This window comes from Trichechus manatus, unplaced genomic scaffold, assembly GCF_000243295.1.
Source record: "Trichechus manatus latirostris isolate Lorelei unplaced genomic scaffold, TriManLat1.0 scaffold00107, whole genome shotgun sequence".
NCBI classification, from domain to species: domain Eukaryota; kingdom Metazoa; phylum Chordata; class Mammalia; order Sirenia; family Trichechidae; genus Trichechus; species Trichechus manatus.
In genome coordinates, this window is record NW_004444043.1 from 6,218,883 (window position 1) to 6,236,396 (window position 17,514).

At 36.8% G+C, this 17,514-nt stretch overlaps 1 protein-coding gene across 1 annotated transcript in view; it reads left to right on the plus strand.

The window, feature by feature from the left end:
• CARNMT1 (carnosine N-methyltransferase 1) overlaps positions 1-9,915 on the plus strand; it is a 46,464-nt gene extending 36,549 nt beyond the window's left edge. Inside the window, exons 6-8 of the mRNA XM_004383288.2 lie at positions 1,505-1,618; positions 6,799-6,902; positions 7,669-9,915. Of these exons, the coding sequence (XP_004383345.1) occupies positions 1,505-1,618; positions 6,799-6,902; positions 7,669-7,770 (320 nt within the window). The 3' untranslated portion in view covers positions 7,771-9,915. The remainder of the gene's footprint in view (positions 1-1,504; positions 1,619-6,798; positions 6,903-7,668) is intronic.
• Positions 9,916-17,514: the final 7,599 nt, after the last annotated feature.

Sequence of the window (17,514 nt, forward strand, 5' to 3'; positions counted from 1 at the left end):
TTGTTGAAGAAATTTTAGCTAGCCCTTAGGGAAAGACAGATGTTAATGTGGAAAGGGCAGAGAGGGATTGGCAGAAAAAAGAAAAGTAGCATGCTGAGGGGTTAGCAAGATCATTTATTCGAAGTATTAGTTGAGTACCTCCTAAGTACAAGGTGTGTCCTGTACATTGGAAAGAGAGTAGTAAGCAAAACTGTCCACAGGGAACTACATTGTAGTAGAGAGAGAGAAGAGCAGTAACAAATACAATATTATGTGAAAGAAAAATAAAGCAGGTTAAAGGGGATATAGAGTGACTGGGTAGGGACTGCTGTCAGATAAGAGTTGTCTGGGAAGGGCTTTCTAAGTGCAGAAATGTAAAAAGAAAAAGTCAACCAGAGAACCTCAAAGCAGTAAAGAGTCAGATCATTCAGATGTTTTGGCCAAAACGTCCCAGACAGAGGAGATGGCAGAGGAAGAGGCTTTGTTTGGAATGTGCTTTTTCTGCTCAAGGAAGGGCAAGAGGGTCAGTTTGGCTGGGGTGTAGTAAGTGATGGGCATAGTGGTGGGAGATCAGGTTGGAGAAGGTCTGGTGAGGCATACTTGCAGGCCATGGCAAAGACTTGGAGTTTTATTCTGAGAGAGATGAGAAACCATTGGAAGGACTGGATTAGGGAAGTAACAAAATAGTGAAGTTTTTGTTTATTTTTCCCTGAACTCTGAGATTGGGAAAACCTGTACTCTTAAGGTAGAAAGGGAAAGATGAAAAATGTTAGGTAGTGGGGATAATTAGAAAACAAGATCTTAAAATGGAGAAGACATAATGGAAAATATCATTTAAGCAAGTGTAAATGACCTTCTTCTGGAGCACGGTTTCAGAGGCATTGCCATATCTAGGCATTGAAGGTGATCCTCAGATTAAATGTCTTTATTGCACCAGCTTGTACAGACACCATACTTTAAATTCAGTTTCCTATAACTGCCAGGCCACAGCCTCCAAGAGGTAAATGCAGTGTTTGCTGCGGGGTGCCCACGCACTGTTTCCAGCTGCCCTGTCCCCCTTTTCCACTGGCGATCATCCGAAATGGTGCACTCATTTCTCAGTGAGCAACCCATACATGCGTTCTTTCGGAATCTACCAGAATTGGTGTTTGTGTTTTAAATCACAATTTGAAATTCAAGTGACCATTTCATCTTAACTGATTTTAAATGAAGACTAGAAGTTGAATAGGTTAGACACAGAAGTCTTATGTATCATTTGGTAAAGAAATCTAGTAATATATGTTATCAAAATGATTTCCAGATTGATTACTTTATTGGATTATTATTAAAACCCTTATAAATTACAAAGTATCTCCCGTATATGATTTTTTTTTACCTTGATTATAGTGTTGATAGGAAGATTTTAGTTTCTGTATCCTTGTAGTTGAATGAAATACTAATGCTCTACAAGAGGTAACTGGTAACATTGTGGAATTAATTAAAGAAAAAGAAAAATAACATCAGTTATTGAATTTTTCTTGAATAGATACCTGGGACTGTATTGCTACTTGTTTCTTCATAGATACAGCTCACAATGTAATTGATTATATTGATACAATATGGAAAATACTCAAGCCAGGTGGAATTTGGATAAATCTAGGTAAGTTCTTCAGTATTCATAGATATTTTTTTAGAGTATTACACAGTAATCAGAGTAATTATATAGCTCTTCCACATTTGGTAACTTCATAGGACCAAATGTTCATGAAAGGTATAATTGTACTGTACATCTTTTAAAAAATATACATCCCAGTGGTGATACACCCAAAAGCATTGGAAACCCAAAATGTTGTATTATGTTAAAAAATAACCAAACCAGTTGCTGTTGAGGTTATTCTGACTCATGGTGACCCCATGTGTTTCCTAGTAGAACTGTGCTCCATAAGGTTTTCATGGCTGTGACTTTTTGGAAGCAGATCGCCAGGCCTTTCTTCCGAGGCACCTCTGGATGGGTTTAAGCCACCAACCTTTCGGTTAGTAGTGCCACCCGGGGACCCCTTGTGTTATATTAGTTGTATTATTAGATTAGTCTCACGGTAGTCATAATTTCAAAGTGTACTAATTATTAATCTGTAGGTAATCATTCCTACATCATTCCCATCCTCCACCCCATTGAGATAGTAGTCACTGCTATTTAAGAAGAGGGTGTTTTTTTCTTTCTATAATGAAACGCTTAGGGGAAAGATCTTACCTATCCCACGAACCCCTTCTCTCCAGTACGTCCACAACTGGAAAAACAGTAGGTGTGATAATTTGTGATTACTTTTGGTAGCACAGTGGTTAAGAGCTCAGCTGTTAACCAAAAGGTTGGCAGTTCGAATCCAGCCACTCCTTGGAAACCCCATGGGGCAGTTCTACTTTGTTCCATGGGGTCACTATGAGTTGGAATCAACTCGACAGCAACGAGTTTGGTTTGGTTTGGTTTTAGTTTATGAAAGAATAGAAATGTAATTTATTTATGTAAAAAACTTCTTTACTGTATCCTACTGCTAGGTGCTAGATGGATATGACCCAGTCCTTCCCATCCAGAGGCTAAGGGAAATTGCCAGTTTTCCCCTCTTTAAAATAAAGGGAGAATAATGATAATATCATCAATATATTTGTCTTTTTTAGTGAGATACATAATCCATGTTATGAAAGACATCAAGGCTAGAATATAAAGCTTTTCAAGATAAGAGTTCATAAAGGGACAGATATACATTGTTTTGAGTCCATGCCTTCAGGATTGGTCTAATTTTGTTGCTGCGTTCTGTCACTTAACTGTATTTGTAATGGTTTGATTTAAAAGTCAGCTTGGGAACCTTTTCTCAAGTAATGATCAAAAGATATTATCTACCATGTATTTGCTCACTGTGGGTTTGGCACTATTTTAGCCCCTTATAAATGACTCATTTAATCTCCAAACAACCCTATATTGAAATGGTATTATTGCTCTTTTATAGTTGAAGAAACTGAGGCTTGGGGTTAAATAACTTGCAGAAAGTTCCCATAGCGTATATGTGGCAGAGATAGGCTCCCAAACCAGATCTGACTCTCTGAATGCCTAACTAGTTAGCTCTACAGGTTCACCCTGTATCAGTTTATAACTGCACATTAACATGACCCCATATTTATGTGTTTACAATTTTTGTTTTACTGAGTTATGGTAAGGTTTTGTGTATTTCCAAAGCATTCAACTTAACTTTCATAGAAACAACTTTCTTTTTGAAATTTTATTTTATTGGTTTACTAATGTTTGATTAGGTTATGTAATAATTTTAACTGCCTGGAAGAAATAAACTTGGCCTTTGGTAACCATGCTGATAAGAGTAGACGTCCTGGAGCATGGCCTGTGATCTGTCATAGGCATCACAGGTAGCGGTACACATTGATTAACAGAAGGTCAGTTAGGAGTGGTACCACTTTTCTTACTACAGAGTTTCAAAACAATTTTGAGAATTGGAATAATGGAGTGACACAGCCCTTAAAAATAGTTATTTGGAAGGTTAATACTCCTGTGCATGTGTAAGTTTAAGAATTTAAAAAATAATTATCTCATATTAATGTTCCTTTAAATAATGGTGTGCTCCAAGTATATGTTTATCTTTTTAGTGTTTTTTACTTTCTATGCCATGTACTTATTCTTTACTTGATGTTACTCCTACTCAATCCCATGGGTTCTCCTATTCATTCAATTCCCAATCTGTTATTTCTGGTTCAGATATCTCTTGTGCTCTAAACCAGTATATCCAATTTGGATGTACCACAGATACTTCAAATCTGTGTCTCTCAAGAAAATGATGCCCATGCCTCCAATACCTCTTCCTTTCCATTATCTACTCAGATTCCCCCAACCAGAAACTGGAGTCTTTTACCCCTCTTCTTCCTTATCATCTGCATCTAGTTAGTCTAGAGGTTGTACCTCTTAAAACTCCTTAATTGCTCTTGAATCCTTCTACCCCAGGGTTTCTTAACCATGGTACTATTGACATTTTGGACTGGATAATTCTTTTTTAGGGGGTGGGGGGCTGTTCTGTGCATTTTAGGATATTTAGCAATATCCCTGGCTTCTACCTACCTCCCCAGTTATAACAGTCAAAAATGTCTTTAGACATCGCAAATGTCCTCTTGGGGGCAAAATTGCCTCCAGTGGTAAACCATTGCTCTAACCTCATGTCACTGTATTAGTTCAAGCCCTCATCATTGCTTGCCTGGAGGATATCCCTGCTACAGGTTGTCTTCAGCCTCCACCCACCAGTCAGTTCTCCAAATTGCCACCAGAGTAATCTTCCCAACATGCAAATCTTTTGTCAAGACTCCCTGCATAAATTTCTAGTTTTTATGATAACCTAAACTCTTCTAGATGTATACAAAGACTTGAGATATTATCTTACCTTGCCTTTTCTCTTTATTTTCTACTTTTAAATTAGATTTTTTTTTAGAATCACTCTTTTCCACTTCTACTAGTCTGAAAGTTAGTTTCTAGTCTTTTAGTGGTTATCTTAGAAATTATAATGTGCATATATAACAAGTGTAAAGTTTATCAGTACCTTTACCCTCCACTGAAATAATACAAGGGTCTTCTTTTACCCTTCTAAAAGTATTTTAAATTAATGTTTTATTTAGTATTTATTTAGATTTGCCTACATATTTATTTACTACTTTTTTTTTTTTGCTTTTATTCCTTCTTGTATTTCTGACCTCACATCTGGGATCATTTTCCTTCTTCTAGAAGCACTTCCTTTAGAATTACCTTCAGTGAAAGTTTTCTGGTGACTAATTTGCTTAGTTTTTATTTGAAATTACATTATCCTATTCCTTATATATACCAAAAAAAAAAAAAAAAAAAAAAAACCTGTTGCCGTCAAGTCGATTGTAACTCATAGTGACCATATATATATATATATATATATATAATTCATTGTGAAATAATTCAACTTACAGAAAAGTTGCAAGAATAGTATAAAGAACTTCCATATACCCTTCACCCAGATTTACCAGTTGTTAGCATGTTGCCACATTTGCTTACTCACATTGTCTCTTTCTCATATAGGTATATAGACACCATGACCTTTTATTACCAAGTACTTATGTGTATACTTAAAACACGACATTCACTTACATAGTCATAGTACAAATATCAAAATCAGGAAATTTAACATTAGTAGAATACTATAAGCTACAGACTGTATTCATATTTCACCAATTGTCCCAATAAAATTAGGCTGCAAATCTGCCCTATGGCTAAACCATAATTTACAACCTTTCTGGATTCTTTTTTTCCCCTCCTTTGAGCCCCTGTTTTAGTTCCTTCCATAATGTTGGATGATCTACCAGACTTCCTACCTTTGGTGGGCCCAGGGCTTTGTCTTTTGTCCCCTGACCCAAAGAGTTTGTCAAATTGCAGGTAGCTTTTATGTAGATAGTCAGATACCCTCAGGGTAACAGTACATCTAGGTTTACCTCTGGTTAATTCTATGAGTTTCTAGTAATTTCTTACTAGCTTGGAAGGCATTCTGTACTTTTAAGATGAAAAAAAAATTTTTTTTTCATAAGCCAGTTTTAGTTGTATTCAATAGGAGGGTTGATCTGAATGACCTAAATTGCCTTTATAGGAAACAGAAGTTCTTTATGTATTTTGATTTCTTTTACAGTGAGTTTTATTTTTTAATTTTATAGGAAAAAATATATATAAGAGAAGAAAAGCCAAAGTCCATAATAGAAAACTTAAGCCGTAGTGAACTAGGCAAAACCAAACCAAACCCTTTGCCGTTGAGTCATTATAAAAGAACAAACATAAATGACCAGTGTACATGAAAAAAAAAGTTCACCCTCACTGCTAATCAAATAAATATAAATGAGGTACCAATTTTTACCAGTCATATTGGCTACGTGTTTTAAAATGTTACTTAAAACTTTGATAAGGTACAGAGAGCTACGGTATATTCATAATTGCTAGTGGGAATATAAAGTGGTACGGCAGAGTCAATGACTTCCCATGGTTCATGGTTAGTAGGCGTTAGAGCTGGGCTGTGAACTGTGCACTTAACAAGGTATCTCTAACGTTATCTCCTCCTTCCAGGAAGCCTTCTCTATAACTTGCCCCTCCCTCACACACTCTCTTACCCAGGCTTGCTTGAGGACCCGTCTCTGTTTTCTCATAATATCCAGTTTATATTTGCAGTTTTGCATTTACTTAATAGAGTTTTAATTATAGTGTGCCTTAGGAATTTGAGGACTTAGCATTTCTGATTCACCTACTTCTTTAGAAGCTCAGAAGTTACCGGTGTAAGTGCATGACATGGAGAATCACATGCAAGTCTGGTGTATCAGAGGGACTCACCCCTCATGAGTGTAGGCCCAGCACTGGAATGTCAGTTACTGGGCCAAAGTTTCCGAAGTCTGGATAAGTATCCCTGGGGAATGTAGAGGTTCTTTACATCTCATTTTTATGTTTGTCTCATCCACTAGAGTCTGAGCTCCTTTAGTGTAGGAAAAAAACAGTTCCCATTGAGTCAACTCTTAAGTTGAGCCCGTGTGTGTCAGAATAGAATTGTGCTCCATAGGGTTTTCAGTGGCTGATTTTTTGGAAGTAGATTGCCAGGACTTTCTTCCGAGGCACCTCTGGGTGATCTCGAAATTGCAACCTGTTAGCAGCCAAGCACGTTAACTGTTTGCATCACCCTGAGACTCCCTTCGATATAGAGAACAACTTTTTCAACTTGGAATTCAGGTTGACACAGTTACTAACTAGTGTATATTTATATTCAAGTGATTAACTTATAGTATCTTTAAACCTAGGTCCTCTGCTGTACCACTTTGAAAATTTGGCAAATGAACTCTCTATAGAATTGAGCTATGAGGATATAAAAAATGTTGTTCTGCAGTATGGATTCCAGGTAGAGGTAAGAATAACATGAAGTACTGGCAAAGTTTAATTTTCAAAGTACTTAAACAGGAATGGTGATGTTTCTGCTGTTATTGGCTTTATTTCATAACTTCTGTATTTTCTCATATGTAAGGTGAAGGTAGTAATACTGATAGCTTTCAGAATTATAAGGATTTGGGATAACATGTATGCAGAGGGCAAACTATAATCCTTGGTGTAATAGTATATCAGTAAATGATAGCTGATCATTTTTATATTTGCCTCTATAGACTTTCACTGATGGATACCAAGTAGATTAGACTCTGGGGAAGCAGACAGGGAGCCAGGTGTAAGAGGGGTACTTTTCGCTGTATGTCCTTTTGTTTGATCTTTTCTTTCATCATGTGCATTAGTATAGGGTTTTATGATACTTCGAGTGTTGTGTTCCAGTTGTACATTTATTTAGAAGCATTCCACTCATTTTAAAAATAAACAACGGGTTTGTTCTTTAAAATGAAGAGAAGCAATACATTTTAATGGTTTAGTATTCAAGCTCTGGAGTTAGACTACCCGAGTTTGAATCCCAGTTCTGCCACTTTATACTAACATTGTGACCTTGGGCAACTTAAATAACCTGTCCATGCTTCAAATTCTTTGTAAAATGAGATTACTAGTAGTACTAATCTTACCGGGGTAATAAACGAATAGACAGAAAATGTTTAAAATAGTGACTGTTACTGTTGCAGTATTTGTTAGTAATGATGTCATTATTATCATCATCTTAATTTTTATTTGTATTGTAGGTGGAAAAAGAATCTGTTTTGTCAACATATACTGTGAATGATCTCTCCATGATGAAATACTACTATGAATGTGTCTTGTTTGTGGTTCGTAAACCACAATAATTGTCTCAAGTGATATCACCAGGAAAAACGTTTAATAAGAGCAAATGCTGAAATAAACAACTCAAAATCAACTCTCAGTAATGACAGGACAAGACCTCAAATCAGTGGTGCCTTCTTATTCCTAAAACAATTTAGAAATAGCATCTATTTTCTTAATATGTGTCTGTTGCTTTTCCAGAAATATGCTATGCCATGCATATTTGTACTACACAAGTGAAAACGGAGGGAATGTCTTTAAGTACACTTTCTTTGAAACGCAGAATTGTATCAGTAGGAAAAAACCTTATCTCCAGTGTCTCATTAAGCTGTCCTGGTGCAAGTCTCCCATATTAATGACTAATAGTATTGAAGCCCATAATAATCTCCTTTTTTGAACATGTAATGTTTTAGAAGTGTCTGAAGATCCTCTTTCACATTCAGCATCTAGAATTGGGACTTTTGTTCTATACACGTGTGTCTTTTATCATTCAAATTATTTTTTGCTAGCTCAGCTGAACTTAGAGAAGCATCAAACATTTCATTCTTAGGAAATGCCGAATTTAATAGCATCACAGGCCAGTAACCTGAGAAATTAATAAGTCTTTTGGCCATGCTAAATTAAACATTTTTTGAAACCGTTCTTATCACTGAGTCACTTTGAAATACTTGAGATCTCTTAACATTGTAAGTGAGGCACAAGCCTTTGTTAAAGGTAGTGCTAGTAAACTGGGGAAATAATAAAATTTGCCCACTAGAAATGTATGACTGAAACTATAAATCAATACAGTTTGTCAGTGTGATGTTTACAATAATGTCTTTTCTTAGATTATCTGTATTATAAAAGCAAGCACTTTTTTTCATTAATAACAATTAGTATACTAGTAAAAACTGTCATAATGGTATCAGTGTGGGGAAATTTTGAATATGAAATTCAGGGATAAATTACTGCCCATGGTCTGTCTTTAATATTGTGTAAGCAGCAGCCATTAATGTAATTTCAGATTAACACCAATTTTATTCCCCGATAGCTGGAGCTTGAACAGTATATGCTGCTTTAAATTTCTACCTCTAGAAAATCTGTATTGGAGAGAGTTTTCCTTTGTATTTTTGTATGTTTATTACTCTGTTTCCAGTAGCTTGGAAAGTAGAGATGACTAATTTAACGTTTTAATTTTTTCTTCGAGAAAAGGAAGTAGTCATCTTGAATATTTTCAAAGATGATTGTGATTGAATTAAATGACCTCTTTGGAGATTTGGTTTAATCCAGATGGACTTAATCACAATAATGTGCTGGTAGGATAAATGACATTTTCAAAATAGAAACACTTGTAAATCTTTAGACCTTTGTTGTCAGTTAGGCTGAGGGAGTCACTACATGATTTGGTATCTTACTAGTAGTAGGACCTTTTCTGCGTATAGTAAGGGAGATCTTGTGATCTTTACTCCCATTTTGCAGTGAACAGTTCTCTGGAGTTAATTTGACTTGTCAAATTATGGAAGTCTGTGATTGTTTTTTTGTTTTTTGTTTTTTAACAATTTTCTCTTTTTTGTATTCTTTCAGTATTTGGCAGATGTTCATTTGGTAGGAATTCTCATTACCTACATGAATGAACTTGAAATTAATTGCAAGGGAAAATAATATTTTGGTTTTTAGAGAGAAAAGAAACTTAAAGGAGCCCAACCAAGTATTAGAGAAATCCATTGAAAAGAAAGAATGCATGCTGTTTTTGAGTAATTTAAAAATGCTTTATTCACTGACTAGTATTTACTTTTTTACAACTTGTATCAAAACAGATGATCTTGTTTTTTGAATAGAGACAAAAACAGGTCAACACCAATGGTCAGGCTTTATTCCTTAAAATTCTTTTTGCTGTCAGAATTTATTCTTTAATAATGTTACTTATATTTCTAAATTATAGCTTATATTTTAGTTAATTCTGAAATCAGTTAGTTTTTAATTTCTCCTTTATATCATGAATTTTAAATATGTTCTACACAAATTTGCATCAATTTTTTCTTTCACCTTTTGCAGTTAATATATTCTAAACTTGAATGTAGTATCAGTCAATAATAGAAGTGTCATTGGAGGATTTAATTAATTTTGTATTTCTTATGTTTAATCCTAGCTACTTAAGTATGTAAGCCTTAAATTTAAAAAAAAAAAAATTTTCCCCAAATTTGCTCTATCACAAATGTTTTCATTTATTTTCATAAGGTGGAAAAGATAAGTCATTATGCTTGCTTTTGCTTTTTTTTTTAATTACCATAAGCTGAAGCAGTGTAGGTTAGGATATGTTAATCAAGTGAGCAAGGTGGAATATAAAATATGAAGAGAAGCTATATAAATCACAGTATAAAATTATGAAGTTTGGGAACTGTAAAATGTACTGCATTTATATGTTATTCTGGAAGTTGCCACAAAGGCTGAATTGGAAGCTTCATGTCTGCATGAAATTTCCTATATTTTTAATGTGTATGATGGACTTAATTTTTCTTGAATATTAAAGTCTGCCAATTGCTATGAAATCATATTTGCTTGGTTGTTTCCATCTAAGTTAGTGATAACCACAGACATGGAATTTTAACTAAGTGACCACATGTACTTTTGAATTCTTGAATTAGCCTATTTTTGTATGCTTCTAGGAAGCCAGTAATATGATTAGCTGGCATTTGAGTGTGCCAGGCCTTATACTTTTTTCACTTTTCTTCAAGTTCACTGTGATAAAGTTGGAGTCTACAAAGAAAAAAGATTAATCTTGATCTTCACTTTTGTTTAATAATAGAAAACTGTAAGACAGAAATAAACAGTTCTACCTTTTCCCACTTTCAGTAATGAATAGACCATCTAGACAGGTGATCAGTAAGGAGGTGGGTGATCATTATCATTGAACAACACTACAAATCAACTGAAAGAGCCCTGGTGGCACAACAGTTAAGCACTCGGCTGCTAACCAAAAGATTGGTGGTTTGAACCCACCCAGGGGCTCTGCAGGAGAAAGACTTGGTGAAATGATTCAGTAAAGATTGCAGCCAGGAAAACCCTTTGGGGCAGTTCTCCTCTGTCACATGGGATCACTATGAGTCGAAATCGACTCAGTGGCACCCAACAACAACATATATCAACTAGACATTACAGACATATACAGAACAGACTATCCAACTATGACAGAAGTAATTCAAGTGTACATGGAACATTCTCTAGGATAGATCATATGTTAGGTCACTAAACAATTCTCAATAAATTTAAAAAGATGGAAATCATACACAGTATTTTCTCCTACCACAGTGGAATGAAACTAGAAATCAATAACAGAAGGAAAACTAGAAAATTCACAAATATGTGGAAATCAACTGATGGGTAAAAGAAGAAATCACTAGGGACACTAGAAGTACTTGAGACAAATGAAAATGAAAGTGCAACATAACGTACCAAAATTTATTGAATGCAGCCAAAGCAGCGCTCAAAGGAAAATTTATCACTGTAGATGACTACGTCAGAAGAAAGATCTCAAGTCAGTTACCTAACTTTATACATTAAACAACTAGAAAATGATAAGCAAACTAAACCCAAAGCCAGCAGAAGGAAGGAATAGTAAGATGAGAACAGAGAGATAAATGAAATAGCAGAAAAGCAATAGAATCAACAAAACCAAAAGATGGTTACTTGAAAAGATCAACAATTGACAAGTCTTTGGCTAGACTGACTAAGAAAAAAGAAGATGCAAATAAAATTAGAAATGAAAGCAGAGACATTACTACTGACCATACAGGAATTAAAAGGGATTATACAAGAATACTGTGACCAATTAATTGTATGCTAACACATTAGATAATCCAGATGAAATGGACAAATTCTTCAGAAACACAAATTACCAAAACTGACCCAAGAGGAAATAGGAAGTCTAAGCAGACCTATACAAGTAAAGCGATTGAATCAGTAATCAAAAACTTCCAAACAAAAGTCCAGGCCCAAATAGATTCACTGGTGAATTCCACCAAACATTTAAAGATGAATTAATACCAATCCTACTTGAACTCTTCCAATAAATGGAAAGAAACACTTCCTAACATTCCGTGAGACCAGCATAACCCTGATACCAAAGCCAAAGATAACACAAGAAAATTACAGACTATATGATTTATGAATCCTCAGCAAAGTACTAGCAAACTAAATCCAAAAGAACATTAAAAGGATTATACACCATGACCAACTGGAATTTATCCTAGGAATGCAAGGGAGGTTCTGCATAAAATCATTCAATGTGATACATCATATTAATAAAATGAAGAAAAAATAATACGTGATCATCTCAATAGATGCAGAAAATGCATTTTGACAAATTCAACACACTTTGATGATAAAGACACTCAGCAAACTAGGAATAGGAGGCAACTTCCTTAACGTGAAAAAGGACATTATTAAAAACCCACAGCTAACGTAGTCAATCGTGAAAAACGGAAAACTTTTCAAAGACAAGCTACTGGCTGAGAGAATATTGTCAAAACCGTATATCTGATAAGAATCTAATAACCAAAATATATATAAAACTTAACAAAAAGGCAACCCAATCATAAAATGGGAAAAGGTCTCAGACATTTCACCAAAGAGGACAGTCAAGTGGCCACCAAACACATGAAAAGATGCTCTACGTCATTAGCCATCAGAGAGATGCAAATCAAAACCACAATGAGATATCATTTCATTCCCACTAGGATGGCTAAGATATAAAATAACAAATATCGGCAAGGATGTGGGGCAATTGGCACCCTTATCCGTTGCTGGTGGGAATGCAAAATGGTACAGCTGTTGCATAGAACAGTGTAGCGGTTCCTCATAAAACTAAAAATAGAACTACCATCTGATCCAGCAATTCCACTCTTAGGTAGATACCCAAAAGAAAGCAGAGAGACAGATACTTGTGTACACCAGTGTTCACTGCAACACTATTCACAAGAGCCAAAAGTGGAAACATCTAAATGTTCAGCAACAGATGAATGGATAAACAAAATGTACACACATATAACGGAGTACTACTCAGCCAGGAAAACAAATGAAGTCTTGATACATGCTACAGTACAAATGGAGCTGGAAGACATTATGCTGAGTGAAATAAATCACAAAAGGACAGATATTGTATGACCTCACTTAAATAAAAAGACAAGAACAGGCAAATGTGTAGAGACCAAAGTTTATTAGTGGTTACCAGGGGAGGGGGCATTATTACTTATGGAGTACTGACTTTCAGTTTATGGTGATGGAAAAATCACGTTGATTAAGGGTAGTGTGGCACAGCCGATTAATGTAATTGCTGTCAGTAAGTTGTACACCTGTAGAAAGCTGAATTGGCAAAAGCTGTGTGATATATTTACAATGACGACAAAAACAAATAGGGTAGCTGCTGAAGCTGCTAATGTACAATCAAACAACTCATGGGATTTGGTTCCTTGGTTTGGAGGTTTAAGGTCATGGTTTAATGGGACATTCCAGTTAATTGGCCAGAGAACATGTTTAGTGCTTCTGTTTTACCTCCTAATTTGTTGCGTAGCGCCTGGGGTCTTAAAAGGTTGCGAGCAGCCATCTAAAGTACAACTGGTCTCTTGGCATGGAGCAGCAGAGGAAGGAGAGTCAAGAATCGGAGGAGGCTATGGAATGTATGGCTAATTGCCTCCACGAACAACTGCCTCCTTTGCCATGAGACCAGAAGAACTGGATGGTGCCCAACTACCCTTACTGAACACTTTCATCAAAGATTCTATGGAAGAATCCTGATCAAAAAGGGGAAAATGCAGAACAGAATTTTAAATTCCCATGGTGGCTGGATGAACCCCTGAAACTGTTGTCCTGAGATAATCTTTATACCTTAAACCAAAAATAGCCCCTGAAGTTTTCTTAAAACCAAATAGTTTAGCTTAACTAGTAAAGAATGTCTGCCTTCTGTATTGTGCTTTTATAAGATCTATCAGTATGGAATCCAAATGACAACAGCAACTCAAAAGATTAGATAGGAACCTTAGGGGGCAGCAACTTTATTTTAATGGGGGAGGAACAACTCATAAAAGGAGGATGAGAATGGCTGCACAACCTGAAGAATGTAACCAATGTCACTGAATTGTACATATAAAAATTGTTGGTGTATGTTCTGCTGTGTATAGTCTCAACAACAAAAATAAATATAGACCAATAAGCCTAACATGTACATCAGGGCAACAGCACAGCCACCAGAGAACAAGTTATTCCCCAGCTGGGAGTGCAGGGGTGTGGAAGAGGCTAGTGATGGGGGAGAGCAGGAGCAATGGTGGTGGTGGTGAAACTTGTTAGCATTTTCCTCCCTTTGACATCTTGCTCCAAGGTCAATGCTTGAGCATGGGTGCTACTTCTTCCCTGTTTCCTTCCCTCTCCTCCCCCTTCCCCACCCCATGTACCTCCAGCATCTGATGAGCAACCAACCTGCAGGACTCTTTAATTCTGCCCATGCCACTGTGCTCTTCTCTGCAGTCCTCCAGCTTTGGCTAACCTGGCACCCAGATCCCCATCCTCATTACCATCCGGGTTGAACTGTGGCAGGGGTTAGGTACACACGCATAGCTGGCATTGCACTATTAGACAAGGCTTTTCATTCATTTTTGCTTTTGAGTGGCCACCTGCTCTCAGTTCAACCAAATGAACCAGTTTTCAGGTTATCCAAAGGTCTCTTGAGTAGCAAAGTCTTCATTGCTGAGATTAATTTCAGCTTTGGGGCCTCCTTGCCTTAGCAGCCACAGCCGTTGCCTTTTGGCTGGGGTCTGGGGCTGTGGTGTTTGCTGCCCTGTTGTCATGGTAACATCCCTTCCTTCTTGTCTTAGTCATCTAGTGCTGCTATAACAAGTACCACAAGTGGATGGTTTTAACGAAGAGAAGTTTATTTCCTCACGTCAAAGTAGGTTAAAAGTCCAAATTCAGGGCATCAGCTCCAGGGGAAGGCTTTTTCCTCTCTGTTGGCCTTCTTCTCTTCAGTGTTCCCCCGGACTAGGAGCTTCTCTGCACAGGGACCCCAGTTGAAAGGATGCGCTCTGCTCCCAGCACTCCTTTCTTGATGGTATGAGGTCCCCCTGTCTCTACTCACTTGTGTCTTTTATATCTCAAGAGATTGCCTCAGGACACAATCCAGTCTTGTAGATCCAGTCCTGCCTTACTAACACAACTGCCACCCATCCTCCCTTGTTAACATCATAGAGGCAGGATTTACAACATACAGGAAAATCACACAGTACTGGGGATCATGGCCCAGCCAAACTAATATACACGTGTTTTGGGGGACCTAATTCAAAGCATGACACTTCTCCTGCCTGGAAGCGCAAGCAGCAATCAAGGCACCATTGGGTTATTTTAATCTACTTTCAATGCTCAGCAACATTAACAGGAAGTAGGGGACTCTTCCCTACCTCACAATTTGGGCAAGAGCATTTGCTACTGGATTCTAAGGAGTCTTGTCATACTCCTGAAGTGGCCTGCAGGGCCTTATCCTTCCTAATCCATAAAGCCATGTCTGTCAGCATCCCATCCTTGCCAACAAAACTGTGGGGGCTGGGATTTAACTTTACCCTACTTACAAACTAATAAATTAGCTTGTTACTGTTTTGTAGATGCTAGCAAAAGACATAAGCAGCTGCAAAAATAGTACAAACAGTTCCTATGTACCTTCACTCACCTTCCACCAAGGATCATATTTTATATAACCATAATCCAATTATCAAACCAGGAAATTGACATTGGTGCCATACTATTAACTATAGGCCTTTTTTTCTCTTCATCCTTTTAAACTATCTGTATTTAAAATGTTTCTTTGACTGTATATAGTTATCTTTTTTATTCAATCTAATGTCTGCATTTTAATTGGGTGTTTAAACTGTTTACATTTAATGCAATTATTGATATGAATTTAAACCAACAATTTTGCTGATTTTTTACTTGTCCCATTTCTTCTTTTTTCCTCTTTTCTCACCTTCTTTTGGATTGAGGATTTTCTTGATTTTATCGGCACTACTGGCTTAGTTATAGCTCTTAAATTTTTTTAGTAGTTTCCCTGGTGTTGAAATATACATCTTTATTACAGTCTACCTTTAAATAGTATTATATCACTTCATGTAAAGTTGTAAGAACCTTATACTTCCTATTCCTCCCATTATTCATGCTATTGTCATAAATTTTATATATGTAATAACCACCAGGATATACCATCACTATTGTTTCTTTAGACAGTGAATTCTTTTAAAGCAATAAAAGTAACAAAAATTTTCCTATATTTATCTTTTTTATAATTTCTGGTATGGTGCTTTTAAAGTATGTCTACAAATTCTTTGATTCACCTCCCTTTGAGCTAAATGCAGACTAATTCTCCTCCCCTTGAGTGTGGGCCATATTTAGCTACTCACTCCTAGTGAACTGAATGTGGTGGAAATGTGTGGTTTCCAAGGCTAACTCATAAAAGACACTGCTGCTTCTTTCTCTCAGATCACTTGCACTGGGGGAGGTCACCCAAATAGCCCACTGGAGAAGCGCATAGTGAAGAACTGAGACCCCCAGAAAACAGCCACATAAATGAACTTGGAAGTCAATCCTCTAGCCCTAATCAAGCCTTCAGATGACTGCCTCCTCAACCAGCATGTTGACTGCAAACACAACAACCCTGACCCAGAACCACCCAGTTCAGTTGAATGCCTGGCCCACTTACTCTGAGAAAATGTTTGTTGTTTTTTAAGCTACTAAATTTTGGGGTAATTTGTTACACAGTAACAGATAAAACACAGCACTCTTCATTTGTTTGTGTAGACCCAAGTTTTCATCTGGTATATTTCTGCTTAAAGAATTTCCTTTAGTGTTCTTCTCTCATAGGTCTGCTGACAATGAATTCTCAGCTTTTGTTTGTAAAAGTCTTTATTTCACCTTAACTTTTGAAAGATTTATTCAGTTAAGTACAAACTTCTGGGTTGACTTTTTAATATGTTGTCTTAGTCATCTAGAGCTGCTATAACATAAATACCACAAGTGGATCGTTTTAACAAAGAGAAGTTTATTTCCTCACAGTTAAAGTAGGCTAAAAGTCCAAATTCAGGGCATCAGCTCCAGGGGAAGGCTTTTTCTGTCGGCCTTCTCTTTGGTGTTCTCCTGGACTAGGAGCTTCTTTGTGCAGGAACCCCGGTCCAAAGGACGCGCTCTGCTCCCGGCACTGCTTTCTTGATGGTATAAGGTCCCCAATTCTCTGCTTGCTTCCCTTTCCTTTTCTCTCTTGAGAGATAAAAGGTGGTGCAGGCCACACCCCAGGGAAACTCCCTTTACATTGGATCAGGGATGTGACCTGGGTAAGGGTAGTGTTACAATCCCACCCTAATCCTCTTTAACATAAAATTACGATCACAAAATGCAGGCCAATCACAATTCTGGGAATCATGGCCCAGCCAAATTGATACACATTTTTGGGGGGACATAATTCAATCCATGACATATGTCATGCCATTTTTTCTGATGAGTATACCAAACCGAAACCTGTTGTCAACAAGTCTATTCTGACTCATAACAACTTTATAGGACAGAGTAGAACTGCTCCATAGGGTTTCCAAGCAGCAGCTGGTGGACTGGAACTGCCAACGTTTTGCTTTGCAGCCAAGCTCTTAACTGTTGAGTATAGTCTGCTGTAATTCTTATCTTTGTCCCTTTGAATGTAATGTTTCTTTTTTGTCTGGCTGCCTTCGATATTTTTATCTTTCATTTTCAGTAGTTTGACTATG